The sequence below is a fragment of the Juglans microcarpa x Juglans regia genome, chromosome 5D (genome assembly GCF_004785595.1).
Source record: "Juglans microcarpa x Juglans regia isolate MS1-56 chromosome 5D, Jm3101_v1.0, whole genome shotgun sequence".
Classification (NCBI taxonomy): domain Eukaryota; kingdom Viridiplantae; phylum Streptophyta; class Magnoliopsida; order Fagales; family Juglandaceae; genus Juglans; species Juglans microcarpa x Juglans regia.
This window is the reverse complement of record NC_054602.1, coordinates 3,653,242-3,679,188: the sequence shown is the minus strand read 5'-3', so window position 1 is coordinate 3,679,188 and position 25,947 is coordinate 3,653,242. Positions and strand designations below refer to the sequence as shown.

Genomic DNA, 25,947 nt, shown 5'->3' with positions numbered 1-25,947 from the left:
AAACAGGTTTGCCAGTGAAAAGCGGACGCAGGCGCTAGGAAACCGATCCCGAAGCATTCACGTAATCACGGGCTATCATTACCGTTGCGATCCTGATAAAAAAAAAAAAAAAAAAAAAAAAAAAAAAAAAAAAAAAAAAAACCGATGCGATCCAGAGAGGCCACCGAAGAAAAGAGAGAGGAGAGAGGAGAGAGGAGTCTCCTTCGAAACCTTCCTCTCCGGTCTCGCTCTGGCCAACAAATATCGAAATTAATTTAAAAAGAGAAATAAATAAAAAGAATTTAGGAAACCACGAAGTAGCGCACGTTAACGAATGTCACCCACTTTGTGCACGTTAGCAACCTGCGATGCCACCTGCACCCTGTGTATCTACGATCACTCTCTCTTCCTCACCTTACCCTACGCACCCCACATTCCTTTCCCTTTCCCGTGTCCTTTCAGGACTGCTCTAGGGTTAGGGCTTTATTATTCTTTTTATCTCTCAATCGACCAATTCTCCATGCTCTTCGGAGAGCTAGGGTTTCGTCTCCTACGGTCAGCTTTGGAGCCTATTCGCGCCAACGCACATGGACCACGGGAGGCAATCGAAGGACTCACTCTGCTACTCCAATCTCTTCAATCTTGAGGTTTTTCGTATAGGTTTTCGCTCTTCGCATATGAGTTCTCTTTGTTTTCTCAAGTTACTACCTCTTATGTTCTTGTTCAACTTCCATATATTTCTAGAGAACTTAAGTCCTTTTTTTAAAAATTTTATTATTTTGATATTTTACCCTGTGTTTCATTGTTAGCTGGTTATTACTTTAGATTTTTTTTAATCGAGGAATTTATCTTTTTAATATATATATATATATATATATTTTATTTCCTTGTGGGGTTATATTGTAGTCTTTGATGAACTTTCAACTTCCTCAACAAGATGATGATTTTGATTATTATGGAAATAGTAGTCAGGACGAGAGCAGAGGTAGCCAAGGTAGGCTTTGTTCTTTATCCTTTGACTTCAAATCACAATGAAACATCTGGATTGAGTCTCGTAATTGGATGTTTATTTTTTTGTTTGAAGAACATTGTCTCTCCTACTACACAGACACACACACATGGAGAGAGAGAGAGAGAGAGAGAGAGAGAGAGAATTGGTTTCAAGTGGCTTGGGATAGTGAGATTTGAGCTTATGTATGTATGCATGAATGCATTGTGCTGTTTGGTTGGTTATACACACAGGCGGGACAATTATGAAGCACGGTAATGGGCCTATGCGTGAAAGGGAATCAATAAAGAGAAGGAAGCGGTCTGAAAACAGTGACGACGAGGATGAGGAAAGTTATTATGGGACACGTGTTACAGAGGACAGGTATCGATCAATGCTTGGAGAACATGTTCAGAAGTACAAGAGGAGGGTGAAGGATTCCTCAGCAAGTCCTGCACCAACCAGGATGGGAGTTCCACTTCCGAGGAGTAATTTGGGCTCAAAAGCTAGGAAGCTGGGGAATGAGCACCGAGGAGGATTTAATGAAGTGGAAACCATATCAGACTGGCTCAATGATATTAATCGTCAAAAACAAGAGAACTATCATGAAACAGATTTTGCACCTCTCAATGGCAGTGAAAGGTATGCCATCTCCTGTGGGTTTTTAAGGTGCTTTTTTTTAAGCATATTCAAATTTTTATATTGGGTGATAATTATCATTTATTTACCTTTTGCAGAACAACATATGAACCGGCTTTTTTAGATATTGGGGATGGTATCACATATAAGATTCCTCCTACTTATGATAAGTCAGCAGCGTCACTGAACTTGCCAAGCTTCTCAGATTTCCAGGTGGAGGATTTTTACTTAAAGGGTACATTGGATTTGGGGTCCTTAGCAGCAATGATGGCTAATAATAAAAGGCTTGGACCTAGAAGCTGGGCAGGAATGGGGGAGCCTCAGCTCCAGTATGAATCACTTCATGCGAGATTGAAGGCCTTGTCAGCTTCTAAATTGCCCCACAAGTTCAGTCTCAAAGTATCCGATATCGGGTTGCATTCCTTCATCCCAGAAGGGGCAGCTGGAAACATAAAGCGTTCTATTTTGTCAGAGGGTGGTGTTTTGCAGGTTTACTACGTGAAGGTTTTGGAGAAAGGAGACACATATGAGGTTCATATACTACTTTTTGGATTTTAAATGAAATATTTTGGAGTTTATTTTATTTTATTATTATTTTTTTTTGGGGGGGGGGGGGGGAGGTGGTTGTAAACAGTTGGCCTTCCATTTTCTATTTGTGTACGGTATGATATGGTATTTTTTTTTCCCATTCAGCTTTGGTTCTTTTGTGCTGCAGATCATTGAACGGGCTCTGCCCAAGAAGACAAAGCTAAAGAAAGACCCTTCTGTGATTGAGGAGGAAGAAAAGGAGAAGATTGGAAAAGTTTGGGTAAACATTGTAAGAAGAGACATACCGAAGCATCATAGGATTTTTACAGCTTTACATCGAAAGCAATTAATTGATGCCAAGAGGTTCTCTGAGAACTGTCAAAGAGAGGCAAGTATTATGTTGCATTTTTATTGCATGCTTCATTTTCAATTAGCATGTGCCAGCCATGTGGGATGTGGTTTTCAGTTCTTCAAACTTAAGCAATGTTCGATTTCTTCTATCTATCCTTTGTTATTTTTGTAAGTTTATCCTGAAGCTAGTGTATCGACTGTTCTTTTTATCAGGTGAAAATGAAGGTGAGTCGATCGCTTAAACTGATGAGGGGTGCTGCCATTCGCACAAGGAAATTAGCTAGAGATATGCTGCTGTATTGGAAGCGAGTAGATAAAGAGATGGTTTGTTTCCTTACTTCCTTTATGAAATTTAGTCTTCATGAAGATACAAGCGGTTAGATAATTTTATCTGTGGTTTTAATGAGACTGAATGTAGCATTATCAGGCTTCCACATGCGTGTATGCACACCCACTCTCTCTCTCTCTCTCTCTCTCTCTCTCTCTCTCTCTCCTTTCTACATTCTAATTTTCTCTTCTCTTTCATGTATATTTATGTTGAATGTTACAACTTTTTTGCATGCATGAAGCTGCAATTACATGCTTATTCATCCAATGGGCCCAAGTTTTTCATGAATATGTTTTTATGTATGTTCGAAGTTCCTCTGGAGATCGCTCCAAAGGAACTTCGAACTCTATTTTTCTCCAGAGGAACTTTGAACTCTATTTTTCAGCACTTTATTTCTATGGGCCATTGCTTTAGATTCTAATGGCTTGAATTTTCATGACTTTCTAGTTTCCCTTACTTCGACCTAGATAGGTCTTATCTCTTGTATACCATCTTGTGTACTTGGGCTTTCCCTATCTTTATTAATATATTATTGATTACTTATTAAAAAAAAAAATAGTTTTGCATAAATACTTATTCACTATCCTTGTGTACAGGCAGAAGTAAGGAAAAGAGAGGAGAGAGAAGCTGCTGAAGCTTTGAGGCGTGAACAGGAGCTTCGAGAAGCAAAGAGACAACAACAAAGGCTCAATTTTCTTATTCAACAAACAGAACTTTACAGTCATTTTATGCAAAAAAAGTCAAATTCACAGCCCTCTGAAGCTTTGCCTGTGGGAGGTGAAAAATTAAACGACCAAGAAGTGGTTTTGAGCTCTTCAGATGCGGAGCCTGATGAGGAAGAAGACCTTGAGGAGGCTGAATTGAAGAAGGAGGCTTTTAGAGCTGCTCAAGATGCGGTCTCTAAGCAGAAAAAGTTAACAAGTACCTTTGATAGTGAATGCTCGAGGCTGCGACAAGCTGCTGAATCTGAGGTTGCAGGAGCTAGTAACATTGATCTACATAATCCGTAAGTTCTTCATTTCTTTCTTCTCCCCCCTTCTTATTAAACACTTAGGGACAAACCTTTCTTGTCAAATAACACAATTTCTGTAATTATATTTACAGTTCCACCATGCCTGTAACATCGACAGTTCAGACACCCCGGATGTTTAAAGGCTTCCTTAAAGAATATCAGCTAAAAGGTCTTCAGTGGCTGGTTAATTGTTACGAGCAGGTTGTGAGACAAGACAATCCCTATATTAAAAATTTAGTATCTTTCTCTTTACTCTTTTCTAGATTGTTTATGTATGTGGTCCCTTGTCCCTTGGAAAAATTGCATATCAAGACTGTCACATTGTAAACAAGAGTGCATTTCTTTTTGCCCCTTTTCTTTCAGGGATTAAATGGTATACTTGCTGATGAGATGGGACTCGGAAAGACCATTCAGGCCATGGCGTTTTTGGCTCATTTGGCTGAGGTAAGTATTCGGCTTTGTGTTTGATAGTTTTAGGTTCTCTCTAATAACTTTTGTTGCTTGTGTCGCTCAGGAGAAAAATATATGGGGGCCTTTTTTGGTTGTTGCACCTGCTTCTGTGTTGAACAACTGGAATGATGAAGTTAGTCGTTTCTGCCCTGACATGAAAACTCTTCCGTATTGGGGTGGGCTTCAAGATCGAACCATTCTTAGGAAAAGGATCAAACCTAAGGATCTGTACCGCAGGTAGCTATCTTTTCTATTGCTTGTTCTTTTACTTTGGCTAGAAAAGAAGACAATGATGTACTGTTTTTGGAATTTTGGATGCATTTTAGTTCTATCAAATCCATATTTGGGTGGGGAAACTTCTTAAAAATGATAATGGAGACATACACTGGAATATCTGTTTCTGACACTGATAAGCTTGCAATGAGTTTTGGAGCAACCTGGGTGTTGATACCTGAAACAGTGCCCGCATGTTTATGAGCCACTATGCTTGATGTATTTGAAAAGGAAAAAATTGTGATTTGTGATACTTCCTTTTAAAATATTTGCCTTTGAATTGTTTCTGTATGATTGTGAACAACTGATGAAGAAAAATAATATTTTTTAGCACATTGTTCAACTAACAGATATGCTTACTTTGAATATACTTTTTTTGATCAGTAGCTTACTTTGAATGTATGTCATGCCATCTCCAAAAGTAGCATTCTTGCAATAGAGGCACACGGATAATATGTCTTTGAAGTGTATTCAAACTCTTCAGTCTCGAGTTAGTTTGTAATGCACCTTATGTGAAGAGTTGAGCAGTTAAAAACATATGTTGCCCTTCTTTAATTTTTAAAATCATTGATTAACCTGAGCAATAGGTCAGTGTGGAGGCCTATCTTGTATTTTAAATGTGAGCATCTTTTTCTTGCCAGGGAAGCAGGATTTCACATTCTCATCACCAGCTACCAGCTGCTAGTGTCTGATGAGAAGTATTTTCGGCGTGTGAAATGGCAATACATGGTGTTAGATGAAGCCCAGGCAATTAAAAGTTCGAACAGGTTAGCTTAATCTTTCTAGTCTTAGTGGTTTTAGTATATGAGATAGATATATTACATAATCTGTTATCTTTTTTAGAATTACATAGTAAACTGTCAAGGTGTAGCCTATTGGTTAAAGGGCGAGCTTGGCATGAGTTGTAGAATCATATATTCTGGGCTTGATACACAATCTTGATGGCTGGGGTCGTGTATTTGGGGTTCATTCCCCAAAGGTGGGACTAAAGGGCCCTCCTTTGTGTGGTTCCATGTCACCAAAAAAGTATCGCATGGTATTCAGTGTATATGCATCTCAATCTTTCCCAGTCTTTTTTAACCATCTATCTTGCGACTAGTTTGCATTTCTAATCCTTTGTATTCTCATCATTATTGATTGGATACTTACTAAAAAAAAAAAGTATTGATTGGATATCTGATTTGGCAGTATAAGATGGAAGACACTTCTCAGTTTCAATTGTCGGAACCGCTTGCTGCTAACGGGCACCCCCATCCAGAATAATATGGCGGAGTTGTGGGCCCTTTTACATTTCATTATGCCCACCTTATTTGACAGTCATGAACAGTTCAATGAGTGGTTTTCAAAAGGGTGAGTCTTTTTGTTCAGGTTAGCTCATCGTTTCTGTAAATTTAGCCTGCAGACTACAGTCTTGAAATGTTCTCTCCTATTGATTTTTGTTGCATTTTATCAGAATCGAGAGCCATGCTGAGCATGGGGGAACTTTGAATGAGCACCAGCTTAACAGATTGGTGAGTTTGCCCTTTTTAGTAATTTTATTGTGAGACTAATCAATAAAATTTTCAATCTTCCTGTTGCCATAAACTGTCCTTAACATGTGTATTTTATTTAAAGTAACTACAATAATTGTCAGCTGCTTTTTCTATTATGAACTCTGCTGTCTTCACTTTTGACCTTTAATATGGAAAATAACTGTTTTTTATCGGTAAATAATAATTTTGTTGATAATAGAAAGTAGGCATAGTCAAGTACACATGGCGTATTCAAGAACAACACCTATAGTTGTTAGACTAGGGATATGAGGAAGTCATGAATATTCATGCCATTGAAGTCTATTACAATCGACCAATGAAATAAAGTCTTAAAGTCTTAAACATTTTTTAGCATTCGTAATAGATTTTTCTGACTAATGTTTTGGTTGCCGTTACAGCATTCGATTCTAAAGCCATTTATGCTGCGAAGAGTTAAAACAGATGTGGTTTCTGAGTTGACTAGTAAAACCGAGGTTACAGTGCATTGCAAATTGAGTTCTCGGCAGCAAGCTTTTTATCAAGCTATTAAGAACAAGATATCTCTTGCTGAGTTGTTTGATGGCCATCGCGGGCATCTTAATGAGAAGAAAATTCTAAATTTGATGAATATTGTCATTCAGCTGAGAAAGGTATTTCATCATTTCTATTGGGGCTTTCTTTTGTTCCACATCCTCATTTTAAAAGTATAAATTTGATGTATGTGAAGAATTGTGGATCTTAGTTTCCGGGATTTTCTTAATCTCTTTCCTTTTCTACTTAGGTGTACCTGATGTATGCTCTATATACTTCGATGTTGCCTCTCTTTCTTTTTGATTGTTGAGCAAACTTTTCTACTTACAAAAAAAGGAACGTGGATCTTCGTGAATTTTGTGTCTGCGATATGAGATGTTTCTGTTTTACATGTCATCCATAACATGTGAGTAGTTTGTGTAATGGTAGGTGTGTAATCATCCAGAGTTGTTTGAGAGGAATGAGGGAAGCACATACCTCCACTTTGGGAAGATCCCAAATTCTCTTTTGCCCCCTCCCTTTGGGGAGTTGGAGGACATACATTATGCAGGAGGTCACAATCCTATAACATACAAGGTACATTTATCTTCCTGCCCCTTAATTAAAAACTTCTTTGTATTTCTATTGCTGAAACTATAAGCTCACTTTCATGCTTAAGGCCTCTCTTTCTAAATACTTAATTGTTTGGCATTTCCCGTAGTTCACTTTACTTGCATTCTTGATGTTTCCATTTTAACCACATTCTACCGTCTCTCTCTCTCTCTCTCTCAATTTCAATCTGCCTTTTTCTTTATGAATAGTAGAAGTGCAAAAACTAGTTTTTGGACTATACATGCCTTGTGTTTGCAATACCACTAGAGTGCAGTTTAATGCCATAAAGAACAATAATAGCACACTGCGGAGGTATTTGTCTTGCCAAGTCTAACTTAAATCTTGATTTTTAAATGAGTTAATGGTTCCTTTGCCAAAAAAAGAGAAGAAAAAAGAAAAGCATTCTAATTGGATGTGTTCTGACTGTTCACTATTCAAAGATTTATGATAGCATGCATAATTTGAGAACTTAATACGGCAATTGTGTGAGAAACTGATTACAAAAATGGTTTATTGGCGTTTTGTATAGATGAGAAACTGAGCGAATTTGGTAGGGATGAGTCTCAGTTGAATTACATATAAGAGAGGGATCAAAATTATATTAAAAAGCGATGGTTCAAAGGAAGATATAATTCAAATATTCTATTCTTTCTAGCTTATTTTAGTTTTTAACATGGCAACTTTTTGTAGATGAAATGCCAATGGTTTCCCTAGTTTTTTAGGATGTCAAAGCATGTAATTTTAAGCTACATATATACAAAGATTGCTTATAATTAAATCTACTCCAGACTTGCTTATTGTTTTGCGATGAGCCTGTTCTTAGCTACCACATGCTTTTGAATAATGAGGCATACACATTGGGAATGTTTCTAAAAGAGCTCATCGTTCATGATGGGGCCAATAATTATGAGGTTTAGTAGCAAATGTTACATGGGTTGGTAAACCTATTTTTTTGATAATGCACAAAGCACATGGATTGTGTGTGCACTTGTATCTATGCTTCCAATGAATCTGTTTTTTGGTTCAGGGCTAGTTGTGATGAAGATGGGAAGGAGATTAATGTTGGGAAAGTTTTGTGTTTGTGTGTCTGCTTGCACGTGTGCTTTGTCTCCCCATTTCTCTGCTTTGGTTTCCAGTAATTGATTGACTTTAGCTTATTCTGTTTGCTAATTTTCCCTTTTCTTCTCAGATACCGAAACTAGTTCATCTAGAAAGTGCCCATGGTTCTGAAACTCTTTGCTTGGAAGTTGGGCATGCTGTCTCCGGTGAATCTTATCAGAAACACTTTAATATGTTCTCCCCAGAAAATGTTTATCGATCCATATTCCTGCAGGAGGATAATTTAAATGGATTGTCTGTTAGAAGTGGAACTTTTGGTTTTACACGTTTGATGGACTTGTCGCCATCGGAGGTTACATTTTTGGCTAGTGGTTCTTTTATGGAGCAACTTCTGTTTTCTGTAATGAGATGGGACCGAAAATTCCTGGATGGAATCATAGATTTACTTATGGAAACCATGGATGATGACCCTGAATGCAGTTACCTCAAGAAGGGGGATATGAGAGCTGTGACGCGGATGTTATTGATGCCATCAAGATCTGAGAATAACTTACTTCGAAGTAAATATGCTACGGGGCCTGCAGATGCTCCATTTGAGGCTTTAGTTATCCCTCATCAGGACAGGCTTTTATATAATTCTAGGCTACTTCACTCAGCATACACATTTATCCCGCGAATTAGAGCTCCTCCAGTATGCCTGATTTATTCATTTATATTCTTCTTTACTTACTATTTCCATTTCAAGAAATTTCAGTTAATATTGCAGAAGCCTCTTCATGTTCTATTTTTATGTTCTGTATAGATTGATGCCCACTGCTCAGACAGAAACTTTGCTTACAAAATGTCTGAAGAACTACATGATCCCTGGATAAAAAGGTTATTTACTGGGTTTGCACGGACGTCTGAATTTAATGGACCCAGAAAGCCTGATGGTCGTCCTCATAATTTAATTCAAGAGATTGATTCCGAATTACCAGTTTCACAACCTGCTCTTCAGCTGACATACAAGATTTTTGGGTCTTCTCCCCCGATACGAAGCTTTGACCCAGCAAAGTTACTCACCGTGAGTTATTTCTTTCCTATGTCTTTTTTTGTTCTTCAGTTGCCATATCGTTTTCTTTCCTGTTAACCTGAAGTTTTATTTAATGTCTAAATAGGACTCTGGGAAGCTTCAAACACTTGATATACTGTTGAAACGTCTCCGTGCCGAAAATCATCGAGTTCTCTTGTTTGCCCAAATGACAAAGATGCTGAATATTCTTGAGGTATTCTTAGTTCTATTTTTTAATCTTCTTGTGCAGTTAACATGGAGCTGTCCCAAATTCAGCACAATCAGTAGTATTTCTGGTCAATCCTAACATCTTGAGTTATAAATTTTTGTCACAATCATGGTATTGGTGGGCCCTAATATACATTGGTGTTGATGATTTGGACAATTCTTTGCATGTGTTGTGATCCATATAGTTGGTTGTGACCCAAAGATCAGCTCATGATTCAATTATCACATGAGCTTGTAGGAGCCTGGATTTGGAAAGGTTCTTTGTTGAGAGAGATTTAAAGTTGAGTCAATGAATTGATTTTGCTAGCCAGTTGGTGCATTGAAATCTTACTCTGTTTTGGCATTCACGACTCTTTATGTACTTGCAGGACTACATGAACTATCGGAAATATAGATATCTTAGACTTGATGGATCCTCAACTATAACTGATCGACGAGACATGGTCAGAGACTTCCAGCATCGGTAGGAGTTCATATACATACAGGAAACTTTTTAATAGATTTCTGCAGTTGAAGGACACACACACATATTTGCTTGTTCTCATATCTATGGTAAGCGTTTGAGTTGTACGAGTTGGTTACCATGATTTACTTCTGTTTTTTTTTTGTTGCAGGAGTGATATTTTTGTCTTCTTATTGAGTACAAGAGCTGGTGGACTGGGCATTAACTTGACAGCTGCTGACACTGTCATATTTTATGAAAGTGATTGGAATCCTACTTTGGATTTACAAGCAATGGATAGAGCTCACCGGCTGGGTCAGACAAAAGATGTTAGTTTCTTTTTGCCACCTTAGTTCAATTTTTTCGTTTTAGAATGCCACAGGCATTTGGATGGTTCGAGTCTCCCAGTAATGCCATCTATTTTCTTGGCTCTTTGGAGATTTCCTGTTTCCTTGCGTGCATCTCTCTCTCTCTCTCTCTCTCTCACACACACACACATACACCTGCTGACACATTCCCACACTCGTTAGAAAACATACAGTTTTTAATCTTGTTTCAGATTCTTCAATCTAAACTTACAGGTTAACATTTCCATGATGTAGGTTACTGTCTACCGACTTATTTGTAAAGAGACAGTTGAAGAGAAGATTCTTCAAAGAGCAAGTCAGAAAAATACAGTGCAGCAGCTTGTTATGATGGGTGGTCATGTTCAGGGTGATCTCTTGGCTCCTGAGGATGTTGTATCTCTACTTTTGGATGATGCCCAGTTGGAGCAGAAATTGAGAGAAATTCCGTTGCAGGTGGGGTCAGAATCTAGTTATCTGTCTGTCAATAGTTCCAACTTAGTACATTTTCTTAGAACTCCCACTCTCTTCCTTACACATTCTCCCCTCCTCTCCCTCTCCCAAAAAGAAAGAAAGAGAGGAGCTCCTGTTTGGTTGTGCTCTCAGGAAACTGTTTCCTGGGAACAAGAAATAAACTCCGGTTATAGTGGTTTCATTTTTATCGTTCTGGAAATGGAATACCAAAATATTCTAATTATTATCTTCTTCTGACAGGTTAAGGATAGGCAAAAGAAAAAAAATTCGACAAAGGGTATACTGGTAGATGCAGAAGGTGATGCTTCTTTGGAAGATCTAACAAACGTTGAATCTCAGGGTACAGGATATGAGCCATCTCCTGATCCTGAGAGAGCAAAATCTAGTAACAAAAAGGTACCGAAATACTTTCAAAACTAGTTTTTCTGAAAATGGGATTGTAACTTTCTTTCACTTGTTTCGTGATAACAAACCTTATGGGAAGTAGTTTGAAAATGGTATAGATCCATAAATTTTGTTCTCCGAAGGATCCCTTTTAAGTATGGGGATCCCCTGTATGATGTGGGGCCCTCATTACACCAGTCTTGTCAACATGTTTTTATTGTGGTTTAGATGTTTAACAAAGGCTTCCCCAAGCAACCTTGTCACTGCCCTCGCTCAATTCATCCCCCTTCCAAATGAATGGATGAGATCGATTGAGGTGAATAAATGAATAGATCTCATTCATTCACTTTTTGATAGAACACATTTGGTAATTTTTTACGAGTTGAGGTAGTAATTGGTTTTTGTGCAAGAGACATGACAGCAGTGAGCGCTATTGAGCATCAGTTGCCCTATTATCTGTAACTGTGTTTCCTTCATAGTTTGATGTATTCATCCGAGGCAGATCTTAAGCCATCAATTTATCTTTCTTCAAGCTGTCCATGTTGGCGTTTACCCCAAATACAGTGAGCGATTCAGTTTAGCAGTTTCTATTTTGTTGATGTTTCAAAATATTCAAAGAATCAAAGAGATTATAGGCCTTTGACACTCCCAAATTTTCATTAACTAAAATAAATAAAGAAATATTATTTCTTTTAAAACTGTGGAAAACTGTACAATTACCAGTTTTTTTTTTTTTTTTTGGGGGGGGGGGGGGGCATTGAATAAATCTGAAGGAGCGGAGGGGATGAGGCTGATAAAAGGATAATTCTGAACCCACCTTCATAGAGTCGTGCTAGTTTTCTTTTTCCCCCGTTCTAAGCAAGAATTAAACCTAACACCAACCTTAATAAGTCCACCAGTATACCACCTAAGCCAAGGCCTCTGGATACTATTACTATTATTGCTACCATTTATTTTTGTCATCATCTTGGACTTTAACTAAGTGACCTTTTCTGGAGTGAGAACAGGAGAGCGTGAGGGCATTTACTCCAGAAGTTCTAGAAAGGGAGTGATATTAATGGCCCCTATGTATCGTGTCTATATATTTTTTTTAAGATTTTAGAAACATTCCTTATTTATATTTGTTACGAAATAAGTAATCAAAATTAGCAGAGATCTTTGTGTACTGAAGTGGTTTGGAAAAGCATGTGTTGTTTCCTTTCTTATGGTTTGACAACCAGAAGAAGTTACTGGGTTCGGTTCTCAACCCTGACGACATTCCTTAAAACCTTGCTGAAGTAATCGAAATGAGAAATAACCTAGTGGTGATCGGTCTCATAGCTTCTCTGTTCCACATTGATGATGGATGGAGATCTGCGGATCTGTCCACTCCTTAGGTAGTTGGATTATGAGCCTAGATTATTAATATTAGGGCTCGTTTGGATAGTTAGATGAGATGAGATGAGATGAGATGGTTTTAGATGAGTTGAATAAAATATTGTTAGAATATTATTATTGTTTTAAGATTTGAAAAAGTTGAATTGTTTATTATATTTTATACGAGAATTTGAGAAAGTTGTAATGATGAGATGGGTTGAGAGTGTTTCTGTATCCAAATGGGGCCTTAAATCTCAAGAGCAGCATTGCGATCTTCAGTTTTTCTAAGGAATATTCTTGATTTATTTGGCACCTTAGGCTTATCCTAGCACCAAAATATTTATGGCAAGCTTTTCTAAACTTGGACTCTCATTGATTTTCATTTTTGTTTACAATTATATATATATATCTGCAGAGAAAGGCTGCTTCAGACAAACAAGCACTGCCCAGGTCAAGGAATTCTCAAAAGATGACTTTAGCAATGGACGAGGAGTTGGATGATTCCCTTCAAAATCCTGATCTGCAGGCACAGAGACCCAAGAGGCCTAAGAGGCCAACAAAGAGCGTAAATGAAACTCTTGAACCAGCATTTACTGGCACGCCCACGGGTGTTTCAGAGCAAACCCATTATCCATCCATGAGCGAGTTAGGTTCTGGTGTTTTCAGACCAGAAGCAGAGCAAGATATCTCGAAGCATGGAGACTCGTTTCCATGATATTTGGAAGTAAAGAGAGACTTCATTAATTGATCAGGCCGTTGTTCTGTTCAATTAGTAATTACAAGGGTCCACCAGAGATGCGGAATTCTTTTTCCTGGTCCATCCATGGGTGCTAGATAATAGAAGCAACTGGAAAGCAAGTGGAGCCGAATGATGGTTTGTATATATTGTGAGGAATTAGTTCTACATTCCCTTGCTGCGCGCACAAGCGGATCAGTATGTACAGATGCGTTATCCTCTCTCCTTCATTATTTTGGCTGCACAAACTACATATTCTTGATTTTGCAAGTAAGCCTCAATTGAAAAATGTCGTAGGTTAGGAAAGTTATTTCAATGACAAAATCTCATACCCTTTCTTTAAAGTCTCTCTATCTCTATCTCTGTCTCTCTCACTGTCGTAGGTTTGGACAATGTAATCGCTTCTCAAAATTCAGTTTATATCTTCTTATCAAGAAGATATATATATATATATATATATATATATATATATATGCAAATAGAATCCAAGTGCTAGGCTTTTCCAAATGCCTTATATATTATATTCTGGTTAAAAGGTCATCTTTGTTCAGGGATGGCAAACATCTGTGGTTAAACAAACCTGGGAAGGCTTGGCCTGGCCTGATTAATCATTAGTCACCTTAAAAATAATCCGGAACCACCCTTAACTTAGACACAGTGACTATCAAATGCACAATTTGGCAAATAAGTAAAAGAATATGTTTTCAAGTTTATACCTCGCCCTTCTACTGGGGAAGTTCAAAGGCCACGGATATGCGCACTTTTACAGGTTCTGATGCCATCACACGAGTGAGTAAGATCCCCATGCTTTTGTTCAACACAATTTGTGAGTTGCAGATTGAAAGGATGCTCCAGCATGTTACTCTACTTTCTCAATGATTTAATTTCTCCATTTTTTCAGTTGCCACAACACAACCAAAATACTTTCAGCACCCTTCTTTTCATGAGAAATAAAACGTGCATTCTGAAAAGGTATTATATTTTACACATCACAGGATTCTAAGCACACGATTTTAATAAAATGCATAGGTGTCGAATCCCTCGAGTCTCTGGATACTGAACATTTAGCCAGTGTTACTAATTGGCTAGGCGCTCACTCATTCCAAGTCTAGCACATAATCAGACATCTTAAGTACCATCATTTTCATGGTCTAGGTATTCTGAACATAACATTCTCAAGGGAAAACCAAAATTATTTAGTTATAAGCACGAGCGGTCCATAGTCCGGATTTGTGTTCTAGATTCTTGAAAGGTTAAGAGCTTGAGCATGGTGGCGGATATGATCATCAATGAAGGTGGCAATAAAATTGTAAGAGTGATCATAACCAGGTTGCAACCTCAGAAGGAGTGGAACATTAGCAATCCTGCATGCCTCTTCAAACTTGTGAGGCAGCAACTGATCGTGCAAAAATTTGTCATCCTCCCCCTGCACAGTAAATTCGAAGAGGATAAAGGATAAAATGCATAGCAATAAAATAAAAAAATAAAGCAGCAACAGCAACAAGAGAGAGTTCAATTACAAATAGAAATTAAAACCATCCACAGGTTTTATTTCATTTTGCAGAGCATGCATACTTCATTCACTTCCTCTACTCTCCCACAATTCCCTGAACTTTTTGATAGGTACAATTCCTAAAGAACTTCATCACGATCCTCCCAGTCAATGAGCCCTTTCTAAACTTATTCCATAAATTTCAAGTCCCTTCCATTGGTACCAATCCATTATATGAATTACAACATGCAAAACTCAAAAAAAAAAAAAAAAAAAAAAATAGTGATGATAAAAAATAAAAATAAACATAACAAGACTTTTTATTCCATTCAAAGAATTGACGCAATATTTAAATGACTTGGAGCAAGGAGCTTCATCCCATCATAGTTCTTCAATTGTTGCTCCCAACTCTCCAGCATAGGTTTCAAGATCAGTCACCTCATATTGTTACTTTGAGATTTTTTATTTTATTTTATTTTATGCTTACACGCAAGTAATCAACACCACATTAAATTATTATCCCTGTAAAAGAGGTACTTTTGCTCATCATTCTTGTCTGGTAAATCACTATTAGCCTGCTGCAATCACCTACTAATTTTCTTGTCAACTTATGAGAAAAGTAAACAAAATCATATATTCCCGATGAAAGTAATTTAAGGCTAGATCTGAGAAAAAAATTAATAATTTAAGGCTAGAATATTTTACCTGATCAATCAGAATGGTGGCAGGTACATCATGAAACTTGGAAATCAGGCAAGTTGCATCATATTCCTACATTTTTGTAAGGTTCACTTGTTATAAATAAGAATCTTAAAATATATATATATATTTTTTTTATAAGTAAGATATAATTAGCAATGATTTTAGAATTTTTCTTGGAGATTACCTCCCAATCAGCTTTGTTTCCACCTAGATAATTTGTGAAAGCCTTCTGGCCCCAGGCACAGTTTGTAGGATTCACAATGGGTGAAAAAGCAGATACTGACTGAGAAATGAGAGAAGGAAAGAAATTAAGAGCCAAAGTAATTACAAGAACTCCTAAGGTGAAAAAAAAAAAAAAAAGACGAGAGAGAGATACCAAGAATTCTAGAACACTAAAAAAAAAACATTGAATAAACTTCACCAGAAGCCAAAAGATCAAATCTACCAAACAAATTCAATAGCTCTGTTTATTTGCCAAAATACCATACCTTCAAGTGCATAGGAAGTAAAGACTATCATCAATTACCTTATACTTGTCCAAGTTTTTAAGGTAGATTGTTAGGGCACCATGCCCACCCATCGAATGACCTGATATAGATGCCCGTGAAGTATCGAGCTCTGGGAAACATTCACTGAGAAGTGTTGGCAATTCCTTGACAATATAGTCATACATACGCCAGTTCTTCCACTTCTCTTGTGTAGCATTCAGATAAAAACCAGCACCTGTTCTAGATCAAATACATTAAATACTGCAGCCAAAGGATAACTTACTTCCTACCAAAACTTAAACTACTTGCTATCTGCAGGATGTTTGAGAGGAAAAACCACTAATACGTTATTTGATAAAGATTGATCTAGCAACACACGTAATGCAAAATGTGTGTTCTTAAAGTAATAGCAGAAGAGAGAACTGGTGCTCACTTTAGTAGGTATTGAAGCCATAGCCACAAAACTCTCAACTGTCATTTTCCTTTTCCTTTTTATAGATTATCTCAACAAACTTTACAACTTTTTTTATTTATATATTTTTTTGGGGAGTTGAGTTGACAACTTGTCAACGAAAAATGAAGCCCCGCCTGCTCAGTTAAACTCCCATGAAAGTTCTGTTTATATGACTTTGTAGAATGAGATTTTTGATAGGACAGGTATTGCTTGGGTGATGCCTAAGCGCATGGTGGACCTTCTTGCATGTTGGCAAGGTTTCGTGGGGAGACAAAGTAGTGTAGCTGTGTGGAAGATGATCCCTTTGTGCTTGGTATGGTGCTTATGGTTGGAGAAGAATGGGAGGTGCTTTGAAGATAGAGAATGCTCGATGGGAGAACTTAGGGAGTTTTTCTTTAACACTTTATGTTTTTGGGCTAAGGCTCTTGTAGGGAATGGAAATTTTCATGATTGGCTTTAGTTGTTTCTTGCTCTAGTTTGTATTTAGGTGTAATCTCTTGTATACTTCTTGTACCTAGGCTATGCCTATTTACTTGGAATAAAATTCCCTTATTAATTGTAAAAATAAAAAAATAAAACAGACCAAGTTATCCTCATTGGCATGAATGAACAACAACAATAATTATCGCTGAGAGTGTTGGCTTTGTGGTTAGGAGCTTACTCCCATGTGGTTTGGTGGATGGGGGCCGTGACTACGAGTTTTGTGGACACGATGTTAAGGAGATGACACTCATGCTCAAATCCTTGCCCACCAGCTTAGTGCTACTTTGTCCTTAGTTGGGATGGGTCACACTATGGCTCAAGTCTGTCTTGAGGGAGCATCTGCAGTTCCCCACATCAACACTACTTTTTGGACTCTCCATGGGCCCATTTACGCCCCTCTTGAGAGGCTCCCCAAATACGGGTGCTATTATGGTCATGTCTAGGTTCAGAATACCCAACCTCTGATTTCCCCAACCCTGCCCCTTTAGCTTAGAACAAAAAAAAAAAAAAAAAAAACCCTAGAAAGAAGCTGAGGCATGCATCAAAGTTTACAAGTATTGTATACCAAACAGAATTTGTTATATTCACCAGAAAAAAATTACTGTGGCATATTAGTCGACTTAATGAACCTATAAATTAGGTTAGTATATCTGCACAACAGAAACAAACATATGTGCAGTCTTATGAACATAACACTTATATACTCCTAATTTATACAATTTATTATAAATGAAGCCAATTAAGACATAGCTTTTATACTTCATTCACTTATTTTAACTCTTCTGTCAATAGTAAATATTAAATAAAAAAAGAAAGCTTATGACAAGCATCTATTTGTTACTAAAACATGATAGAAGACATCCCTACTCACCTGAACAATAAGAAATTACCCAGCAGTTCAAAATATACGACTAGAAAATTGCATATTCACACTGGAACCAAACACATGGCATTCTCATATAATTAAGATGGTTTGATAGATCAAAGGCACCTAAAAAAAATCTCAATGGCCCGGTGTTGCATACCTACACCAAAATCCCAGCTGTCTGCCTCTCCTTCCACATTCAGGCCTCCTGTAAAGAAATTTCAATTAAAAGATATTTAGCATTGAACCTCTTGAGCAAGTAAAAAATAAGGCATTTTGGTTTTGAAATTGACATATGTGATGGAAAACCGTCAATTTAGGAAAAGATTAATTTAATAAGTGTTGCTGGCTTACTTGGAGATGTATCAGGGGCAATCAAAACAACACCCTCACTCGAAGCAGCACGTTGAGCTCCTGACTTGATTATAAAGTTCTCATCTGTGCAGGTAAGGCCAGAGAGCCAGTAAAGTACCTGCTTGTTGATGAAAGAAGGTTCTTGAACTGTGTTTATCACACATTCTAATGCACGAAACACTATATTAATATAGGACTAAGAAAAATACTTATAAAAAAATATAGGACTAAGAAAAATGATAAATCAATTGCTGTATATGTCTGAGTAGGTATGGTTAATTTGCAGTTTTGGAACCTTTTTTTATTTTTTTCGCTATAGCGCATCTCAAGATTATTTGTATTTACTAGCATGATTAGTACCAATTGAATAATGATATTCAAAACACGCCAACCTCTGCCTGCAGAGCTCTCGCACTTGGCATTGAAATTACAATGTTGTGATTGGTGAAATTTTTTGCTGTCATGATTTATCTTACACAATTTTCACATTTCAATGCAAGGCTCGTTCCTGAAGTTCCTAATACAACAAATCTGTTGTCAACAATAGCACTTTGAGAGATGGCTGATGATAAAAAATTAAAAAAAAAAAAAATTAAGAAAGAAGTTCAGGCAAACACCCAAACAGAATCAAGTTAAAATATTGCCACAAAATCAGTTTTTAAAAGTGGGGTCACCAAAAACTTGGCCATAAGTTAGCAAGTAAGATTAATCTGGGTTCAGGTTTGGGATAGTGACTAATTGGATAACTAAAAACAATAATTTCAGTTCCATCAGTCATCGATTAGCATGTAAATAAAGTTAATCGTATACTCCAAAAATAGAATACTTTAGAGAAAATTCGAGAACTATAATACTTTAGAGAAAATCTCTAGGCATGTTCTAATAAAAAGGTGCAACAAAAAATTACAGTCGGCCATCAATTAGCGATTTCAATTAAAACGCTAGGAAAGGAAAACCCCAGTAATTGATTGAAAGCGAAAATGGAAATAGGTAACGTCCAGAAATGAGAAACGAAAAGGAAAAGAAATGAGGGTGAGGACTTACGGGGAATTTGTGGGAAGGGGAAGGAGAAGGAGGAAAGTAGATGTGGAAGGTCATGGAACAGCCCAGTGTGGGACTGAAATGCTTGTACCTCTTGTTGTACCCTCCGAACATCTTTGAGCTACTGATCTCTGTTGGTTTGGTCTCCATCCTCTTTGCCAGTGGACTGCTGTTTCTCTCTGCTGCCGATTAGATCAAGTGTGCTCTGCTCAATGCCTTTCCCAGAATTTCTTTTTATTTTGTGATAGATGTCATTCACTGGGCTTACATGCTGGCTCCACTCTTAAACTTTCCCTTGTCATCCTTGCACCTCTCTGGGGCCCGGCTCAGGCCCAGGCCCGGCTTGCCTTCTTTAGATTATCACCCCCTATCAATCCACCACCATTATTGTCCAAGTGTCTCACTGTTTCCCATCTTCTCTCGATTTTTCTCTGTTTTCATGGGATATTTCGCCACCGTTTCAACCTGATTTACCTTATTCTTGGTTGGGTTGGTTTGGCATTTTTTTCACTTTGGGTGGAGTTTATGTTGATTCGCATGTGTGTGACAGTGTTCGGTCTACCATCAGAAAAGGGAGAAAATAAAAATCCAAAAAATAATAAGACTTGAAAAACCATAGATGATAGAACTATAACATTAACGCTCCGTTTGGATTGAGAGATGAGATGAGATGAATTGAAATAATTTATGAATAATAATAAAATTTGTGAGTTGAAATTTATGAATAATAATAAATAGTATTGAGATCTCAATCCAAACTAACTCTAAAAGAAAAAAAAAAAAATATTATACAAACAAAGTTAAAAACATTAGAAAAAAAAGTAAGAATCTATGTAAAACAACCTTGTAATCTATCAGAACATACTTTTGTCAAAAGTTTTAACTAACAAATGGTAGAATGGTTTTTTTTTTTTTATTATTTCTTTTAGAAAAAGAGAGAATAAAGGAAAACCTTTTCATACTCAAGTATTGAAAGTGCTACAAACCAAAAATGAATTATTAATTTTTTATTTATTTAACATTGAATGTCTAAGTATTTTAATGAAATGGCTAATTATTGGTGGTCCGGAATAGAAGATTAATAATTGCAAGCATACACTCTCATACTGTTGAGAGAACTAGCATTTGCTTAGAAATTTTGGCTTTATATTGGTGAAACCATAAAATTTAGGAGCTCCACATATGATCTACAGTAAATCCAAACATTTTTCTATCTTTAACTAGATATTGAACTTGTCTCTCTCTCGAATTCGTCTCCCTCTAAACTCTCATTACAGACCTGTCTCGAGGGGGTGGGAGCCTCAGCTCTTTCCCCCTTCCTCTTTCCCCCACCGTCCCCTTTGTGTAGTGCTCCGTTTTGTTGTACTTTGTTGTGTTTATTGTGTTTTGTAGGCTAAATAAGGGAGAGTCACGGATCTTGAATGTTCGGAGACTATAGATCAGCACGCGCCTCTCCATGGTATTGTCCAGTCGCCGATCTTCAAGACTTCCGAAGGCGACGCCAATCGGAGCGGCGAATAGCTCGCACGTGAGGCCAAAAGATCTCGGATACGTTCGGCGAGTGGCTCTCTTGCGACACCAGGAGGCCCTCTGCCGTCGTCACGCGCGGCGCTACTGGGGTCTGTGAGTCCAGAAACTCCAAGATCAGTCGTCGATTTCTCTCACAGCCGCGTGGAGCATTGCTTTTTCTGTTGTTATAGTATTTTTCCATTGTATTTTATTTTCGTGTCCTGTTTTTCTTTTTTGAAATAATAAAAAAATCTAAAAATGTTGTCCCTTCGGACCTTGGTCCGAACGGTGTGATGTCCGCTCTCCGCTTAGGCGGTGTATGGGGTTGGTGCACCCTACTCCGCGTAGTCGGAGTATGGGTTTTGTCATTTGGTTACTATTTCTCTGTCGGAGACAGAGTTGTGCACGACGGATCCTTTAGACCTAGATTTTTAGAGATCTGTCGTCTGGACTAGACCATGTCAACCACGGGAGTGTGCTGGGAAGCTATTAGCGTATGTAACTGATTTTTTTAAGTCAAATTTGTATGTTCTTTGTTATGAAAGAAATGTGATCCCTTTTATCAAAAAAAAAAAAAAACTAGATACTATTCATAATCAAAACACATCTTTTATTTTAAAATATTGTTATCTCTAATTATTAATTAACATTGTCAATAATAATATTAATTAACTGATTTGTGCATGCATGGTTATTAATATTGATATTTCTAATTATTAATTAACATATGGTTAGTGTAGTTGAAAAATATGAAAAAAAAAAGTTAAAAATATTATTATTAGAAAAATAATATTATATTAATATTTTGACTAATATATAAATAATACAATGTGAAATTATACGTTAGATGGTTTTAGGCAAATTGGCAATGGTCTAGCTCTCATGAGACGAGATCCAAAACATTTTCCCCTGCGGAAAGTCATCCGATTTTAATGACCGTTGGGGAAGTTGGCAACACCCAAAAACTATTAATGCGTATGTGCATGCATGGCACCCACCTGATCAATCTCCAACTGTACCCAATCAATGCCTCTCTCTCTCTCTGTGCTCGTATCAATTAAACTCAGCCCAAATGTGAACGCAGACAGGTGCTGCTGTGATCCACCGTTTCCTCACTTCCATTCCATGCAATTTTCATACATTCTTTGTCTTCTTCTTTTTTTCTTTTCTTATTTTACAAGGTTTCCCGACCTCAACATTAATGCCGGCTGGTCTAAGAGTGAAATCAATCTTGGAGTCTGCGGTGGGTCTGGACTGATAGGAACTCAAGTGAATCACACCTCCCAACAAATGATTGAAGCTAAATTTTGTAGTTTACCGACAAGGTTGTTCTTTGTTGACTCTGAATTTTGAAAGCTTTATATTTTTTTTTCTTCCTTTAGTTTTTGGTGTTGGTAGATGAACAAACTCGGACGGAGAAAGCAAAGCTGCATCTGAATACTATTTTGTTTTTAAACATGTGCTGTGTTGGAACTCTTAAGGAAATAAATAGACAGGTATGCATGAGATTCTTTTTCTCATGTTGTTCTATTTTTCCTCAATTTTGGGTTAGAGGAAAATATCTGGATCGGTAGGCCTGAACGTCTAATCAAAGATTAGTTTTGGTTCTGGTAAAAGAAATCTACCAGCAAGATTTCAATTCATCCAGCAACTTGGAAATAGCTTTTCTCGTTTCAAGCAGGAATTTGAATGGTGTGGTGTTGTCACAGCAAAAACCATATAAAGGAGTTGTCCTCAGGATTCTGGTATAGTCAAGAAATTTTGAACATCAATAGAAATTTAGACATTCAGATCAAGGAAAAGAGCACTTGGTCGATATAGTCAACGAGTTTGAGACTTCTTTGCTGGTGTTGATTTTCCTGTGAAGAAAATGGTGGGAAGCATTGAGGGAATGGGTCATACTTTATACTCGAACGGGGCTATTCAGAAGTTTAATGGTTTGGAAAAGAAGCTTGATGAGCTTCGCAGTCTTCTTGGCAAGGCAGATAGTGATCCACTGAGGATTGTTGGTGTTGGGGCAGGTGCTTGGGGAAGTGTTTTTGCAGCTTTGCTTCAAGATAATTATGGTCAATATAGAGAGAAGGTCCAAATCAGGATATGGAGAAGGCCTGGAAGAGCTGTCGATAGAGCCACAGCTGAACGTCTTTTTGAAGTGATCAATTCGAGGGAGGATGTGCTGAGGAGGTTGATTCGGCGCTGTGCTTATTTGAAGTATGTGGAGGCAAGATTAGGAGATCGGACTCTATTTGCAGATGAGATTTTGAAAGATGGCTTTTGCTTGAACATGATTGATACACCACTTAGTCCTTTGAAGGTTGTGACTAATTTGCAGGAGGCTGTTTGGGATGCGGATATTGTGGTTAATGGCTTGCCTTCCACAGAAACTCGTGAGGTGTTCGAAGAGATTAGTCATTATTGGAAGGAGAGAATCACAGTTCCTATCATCATCTCTTTGGCAAAAGGTATTGAGGCTGCACTGGATCCTGTTCCCCACATAATAACTCCCACGCAAATGATTAACCGTGCAAGTAAGAACTCCCTTCTTTTGCTTTGCAAAGTCTCTTGTTTAAATACTTCCTGCCTTTATTTAATTATTGTAGGTAAAGTTGAACAGATCTTTTGGTTACTTACACAAACAACTATTCTCTCATGAAGCTAAGAAATACATGAAAAACTACTAATTTTGCATGGATTTCTCTTACTTTCAACATTGTAGAATCAGTTAGGGTAGTTTCCGATGTGGGGCTTTGACATTTTGTAGCAGTGATGGAAGTTTCAGTTATTGTAATTATGATGGGCGCCTTGGGAGTGGAATAAGGATCTCTTATTTTGGGCAGGAATTGAAGTTCCAGAGAGGAAGACTACAAGCATTCAATGAAAAAGTAGTGAGAACTCTTGAAAACGTAACATTTCTCTAGTTTAACCCATTTTTGGGGAATAACCTATCATGAACACTCACAGACTTCAGTATCTGAACAATAAAAGCAAAACATTTGCTGGTGTGAGAAGTATAGGGGTTGTCCAATCTGACTTTTTTCCTGTTCAGCATAATTTCCTATTTTTTCCTGTTTTTTGGCTGGGGTGGGCAGAAGTGGGTGTGAGTGTGGTCTAAGATAGTTATAGTTTATATTATTTATATTTGGTGCTGTGAGTGGTTAAATTTCTCATTTTCTTCATTTAATTTTGTTAGAAATTCTTTCCTCATCCTCTAATCTTCAGTATATGTGCTCTGCAGCTGGAGTACCTATGGAGAACATCCTTTATGTTGGTGGACCAAATATTGCATCTGAAATTTACAACAAGGAACATGCTAATGCTCGAATTTGTGGAGCTGAGAAGTGGAGGAAACCTCTTGCAAAATTTTTGAGGCAGCCTCATTTTATTGTCTGGGACAACAGTGACCTTGTCACACATGAAGTCATGGGTGGTTTGAAGAATGTCTATGCCATTGGAGCTGGTAAGTTTAAGTTTCTTTTAGCTGGAGATAGTGCAGGTGTTGGCAGTTTAATCGATAAATCTATCCTTAGTCCATCTGAGTCCAACCCCCTGATTATTTTGCCAGCAGAACAAAGTGCTGTTATTGTCTGGAACAACATGTTTTAACAAGTAAAAACACCAGTTTTTTTTTTGCTTTCACAAAACTTTAAATGCTTATTAGTAAAATTGGTTTCTTCAGGAATGGTGGCGGCACTTACCAATGAAAGTGCTACCAGTAAATCAGTATATTTTGCACATTGTACATCAGAGATGATATTTATTACTCATTTGTTGGCTGAAGAACCTGAGAAGCTTGCTGGACCTTTGCTGGCTGACACTTATGTAACCTTGCTAAAAGGCCGTAATGCATGGTATGGCCAAATGTTAGCCAAGGGTGAGCTAAGCCTGGATATGGGCGATAGCATCAGTGGAAAAGGAATGATTCAGGTATTGTTTCTGGTTTATTAGTTTTTTCAGAATCCATGTAAGGTGCATTCACTTCACACTCCACAATTCTAGACCACGTTAGTAATGTGGCTCACTTTAGGCCTTAGGGTGAGTTTGGGAGCAGCATGAAGTAGGACTAAATGCTGTCAAAGTTCAGTGAATGTTTCATCTTATAAGAAGGAAAACAAAGATTAGAGAAAAAAGAAAAAGAGGAATATACTTTGCATATCAAAATGCAGGCCTTTTGCACTTAGCACCTCAAATTGCCAAAATTGCCATGCTGCACCCTTCAACTTAAAAATAAATGAAGAAAGTAAGCACCCTCATCCAGTTTTGGCCATTAAGAGAGATGAAAAATAGGGAATATGACACAATCTTGATAATCGAAACTTTTTTGTAGTTTCAGCAAGCAATATGTCATTTTAAGTAGGACCATTTACTTTTTTTCTTTTCTTTTTTTTTGTTTGACTTGAATCTTACAACATGATAATTCAAAAATCTGCTCTGTTATTTTGCAGGGTGTCTCTGCTGTGGAGGCTTTTTATAAACTTCTGAGTCAGTCTAGCCTAAACGTGCTGCATCCTGAAGAAAAGAAGCCAGTGGCTCCCGTAGAGCTTTGCCCCATCTTAAAGACACTCTATAAAATACTGATCTCGAGGTTAATTTCCGAGCTCCAACTCATAAATCTCATTTGTGATCTTAACCTGCAATCTATTTTTTACTCTTACAGAGTGAGAAACCAGAGCAATAGCAAACAGGGTTCTTGTTTCTTTTGCTCACTTTATACTGAGTCGACCACCTGAATAAATTTCTGCCATGAATAAGATCCACAGAGCACTCATGTCAAGCTGGCTCACATGTGAAACAAGCCTAGACTTGGTTGAAAATTGTGAATTATAATTCCTTTATTTATGCATTTTATGTTGGATCTCCAGGGAACAGTCATCATCACAGGCTATTTTGAAAGCGCTGAGAGACGAAAACCTGAATGATCCCCGGGAACGCATTGAGATTGCACAAACCCATGCTTTCTTCAAGCCTTCACTTCTGGGACAACCTCGAATCGATCTAAGAAGCATTTGTTTAACGAACACATGATGAACAAAAACATATTGGTCGTTGTAATGGATTGTGGATTGAATTTATACAATATCTGGATTCATCTCCACGTTCCAAAAACATAATAAAAGTACTGTAGTGATGGAAACAATATACAAATTAGCATTGCTTCATATATAGACTGTAATCATTGGAAAAATGTTCAAAGGATATCCTCAGCTTGCATTTACATATCAGTAATTAAAATGAGATAATAGAATGAAGGTGATTGGAGGTGAATGACTAGTCGATGTTCTTTAACCCAAAAAAGCGAATGGTGAA

General features: G+C 37.5%; 3 protein-coding genes across 7 annotated transcripts; 2 read left to right on the top strand and 1 right to left on the bottom strand.

Annotated features, from left to right (window-relative positions):
- Nucleotides 1–220: 220 nt before the first annotated feature.
- On the top strand, nt 221–13,596 carry LOC121265072 (chromatin-remodeling ATPase INO80-like). 5 transcript variants are annotated; one of them, XM_041168531.1, is made up of 24 exons: nt 221–626; nt 886–973; nt 1,222–1,609; nt 1,705–2,137; nt 2,322–2,522; nt 2,699–2,809; nt 3,410–3,819; nt 3,918–4,026; nt 4,189–4,269; nt 4,340–4,512; nt 5,190–5,315; nt 5,737–5,898; nt 6,002–6,059; nt 6,479–6,709; nt 7,020–7,166; nt 8,371–8,931; nt 9,043–9,303; nt 9,398–9,505; nt 9,888–9,982; nt 10,134–10,290; nt 10,564–10,761; nt 11,020–11,175; nt 12,935–13,243; nt 13,313–13,596. In XM_041168531.1, the coding sequence occupies exons 1-23, from the start codon at nt 567–569 to the stop codon at nt 13,232–13,234; spliced, it is 4,614 nt and encodes a 1,537-aa protein (XP_041024465.1). In that variant the 5' UTR covers nt 221–566; the 3' UTR covers nt 13,235–13,243; nt 13,313–13,596. The 5 variants fall into 5 exon arrangements, with proteins under 5 accessions (XP_041024465.1, XP_041024464.1, XP_041024466.1 ...); XM_041168530.1 differs by having other exon boundaries at nt 12,935–13,596; XM_041168532.1 differs by having other exon boundaries at nt 222–639; nt 12,935–13,596.
- A 626-nt stretch (nt 13,597–14,222) lies between these two features.
- Nucleotides 14,223–19,375, bottom strand: LOC121265118 (S-formylglutathione hydrolase). The gene is made up of 7 exons (XM_041168608.1): nt 19,138–19,375; nt 18,094–18,211; nt 17,900–17,947; nt 15,976–16,172; nt 15,634–15,732; nt 15,453–15,518; nt 14,223–14,681 (listed from the first exon to the last, which is right to left on the bottom strand). The coding sequence occupies exons 1-7, from the start codon at nt 19,282–19,284 to the stop codon at nt 14,493–14,495; spliced, it is 864 nt and encodes a 287-aa protein (XP_041024542.1). The 5' UTR covers nt 19,285–19,375; the 3' UTR covers nt 14,223–14,492.
- A 2,272-nt stretch (nt 19,376–21,647) lies between these two features.
- On the top strand, nt 21,648–25,825 carry LOC121265104 (glycerol-3-phosphate dehydrogenase [NAD(+)] GPDHC1, cytosolic-like). Its single transcript, XM_041168589.1, has 5 exons — nt 21,648–23,171; nt 23,879–24,100; nt 24,320–24,567; nt 25,086–25,225; nt 25,503–25,825. The coding sequence occupies exons 1-5, from the start codon at nt 22,514–22,516 to the stop codon at nt 25,663–25,665; spliced, it is 1,431 nt and encodes a 476-aa protein (XP_041024523.1). The 5' UTR covers nt 21,648–22,513; the 3' UTR covers nt 25,666–25,825.
- Nucleotides 25,826–25,947: the final 122 nt, after the last annotated feature.

Bases quoted from the DNA above. Each gene is read 5' to 3' on its own strand.
- LOC121265072 (XM_041168531.1), top strand. From the start codon at position 567: ATGGACCACGGGAGGCAATCGAAGGACTCACTCTGCTACTCCAATCTC. The intron at 1,610-1,704 runs GTATGCCATCTC...TACCTTTTGCAG, and splicing joins CCTCTCAATGGCAGTGAAAG to AACAACATATGAACCGGCTT. The intron at 6,060-6,478 runs GTGAGTTTGCCC...TTGCCGTTACAG, and splicing joins AGCACCAGCTTAACAGATTG to CATTCGATTCTAAAGCCATT.
- LOC121265118 (XM_041168608.1), bottom strand. From the start codon at position 19,284: ATGGAGACCAAACCAACAGAGATCAGTAGCTCAAAGATGTTCGGAGGG. The intron at 18,212-19,137 runs GTAAGTCCTCAC...ATCAACAAGCAG, and splicing joins CCCCTTCCCACAAATTCCCC to GTACTTTACTGGCTCTCTGG. The intron at 15,519-15,633 runs GTAATCTCCAAG...ACAAAAATGTAG, and splicing joins GAAACAAAGCTGATTGGGAG to GAATATGATGCAACTTGCCT.
- LOC121265104 (XM_041168589.1), top strand. From the start codon at position 22,514: ATGGTGGGAAGCATTGAGGGAATGGGTCATACTTTATACTCGAACGGG. The intron at 23,172-23,878 runs GTAAGAACTCCC...TGTGCTCTGCAG, and splicing joins GCAAATGATTAACCGTGCAA to CTGGAGTACCTATGGAGAAC. The intron at 24,568-25,085 runs GTATTGTTTCTG...GTTATTTTGCAG, and splicing joins GTGGAAAAGGAATGATTCAG to GGTGTCTCTGCTGTGGAGGC.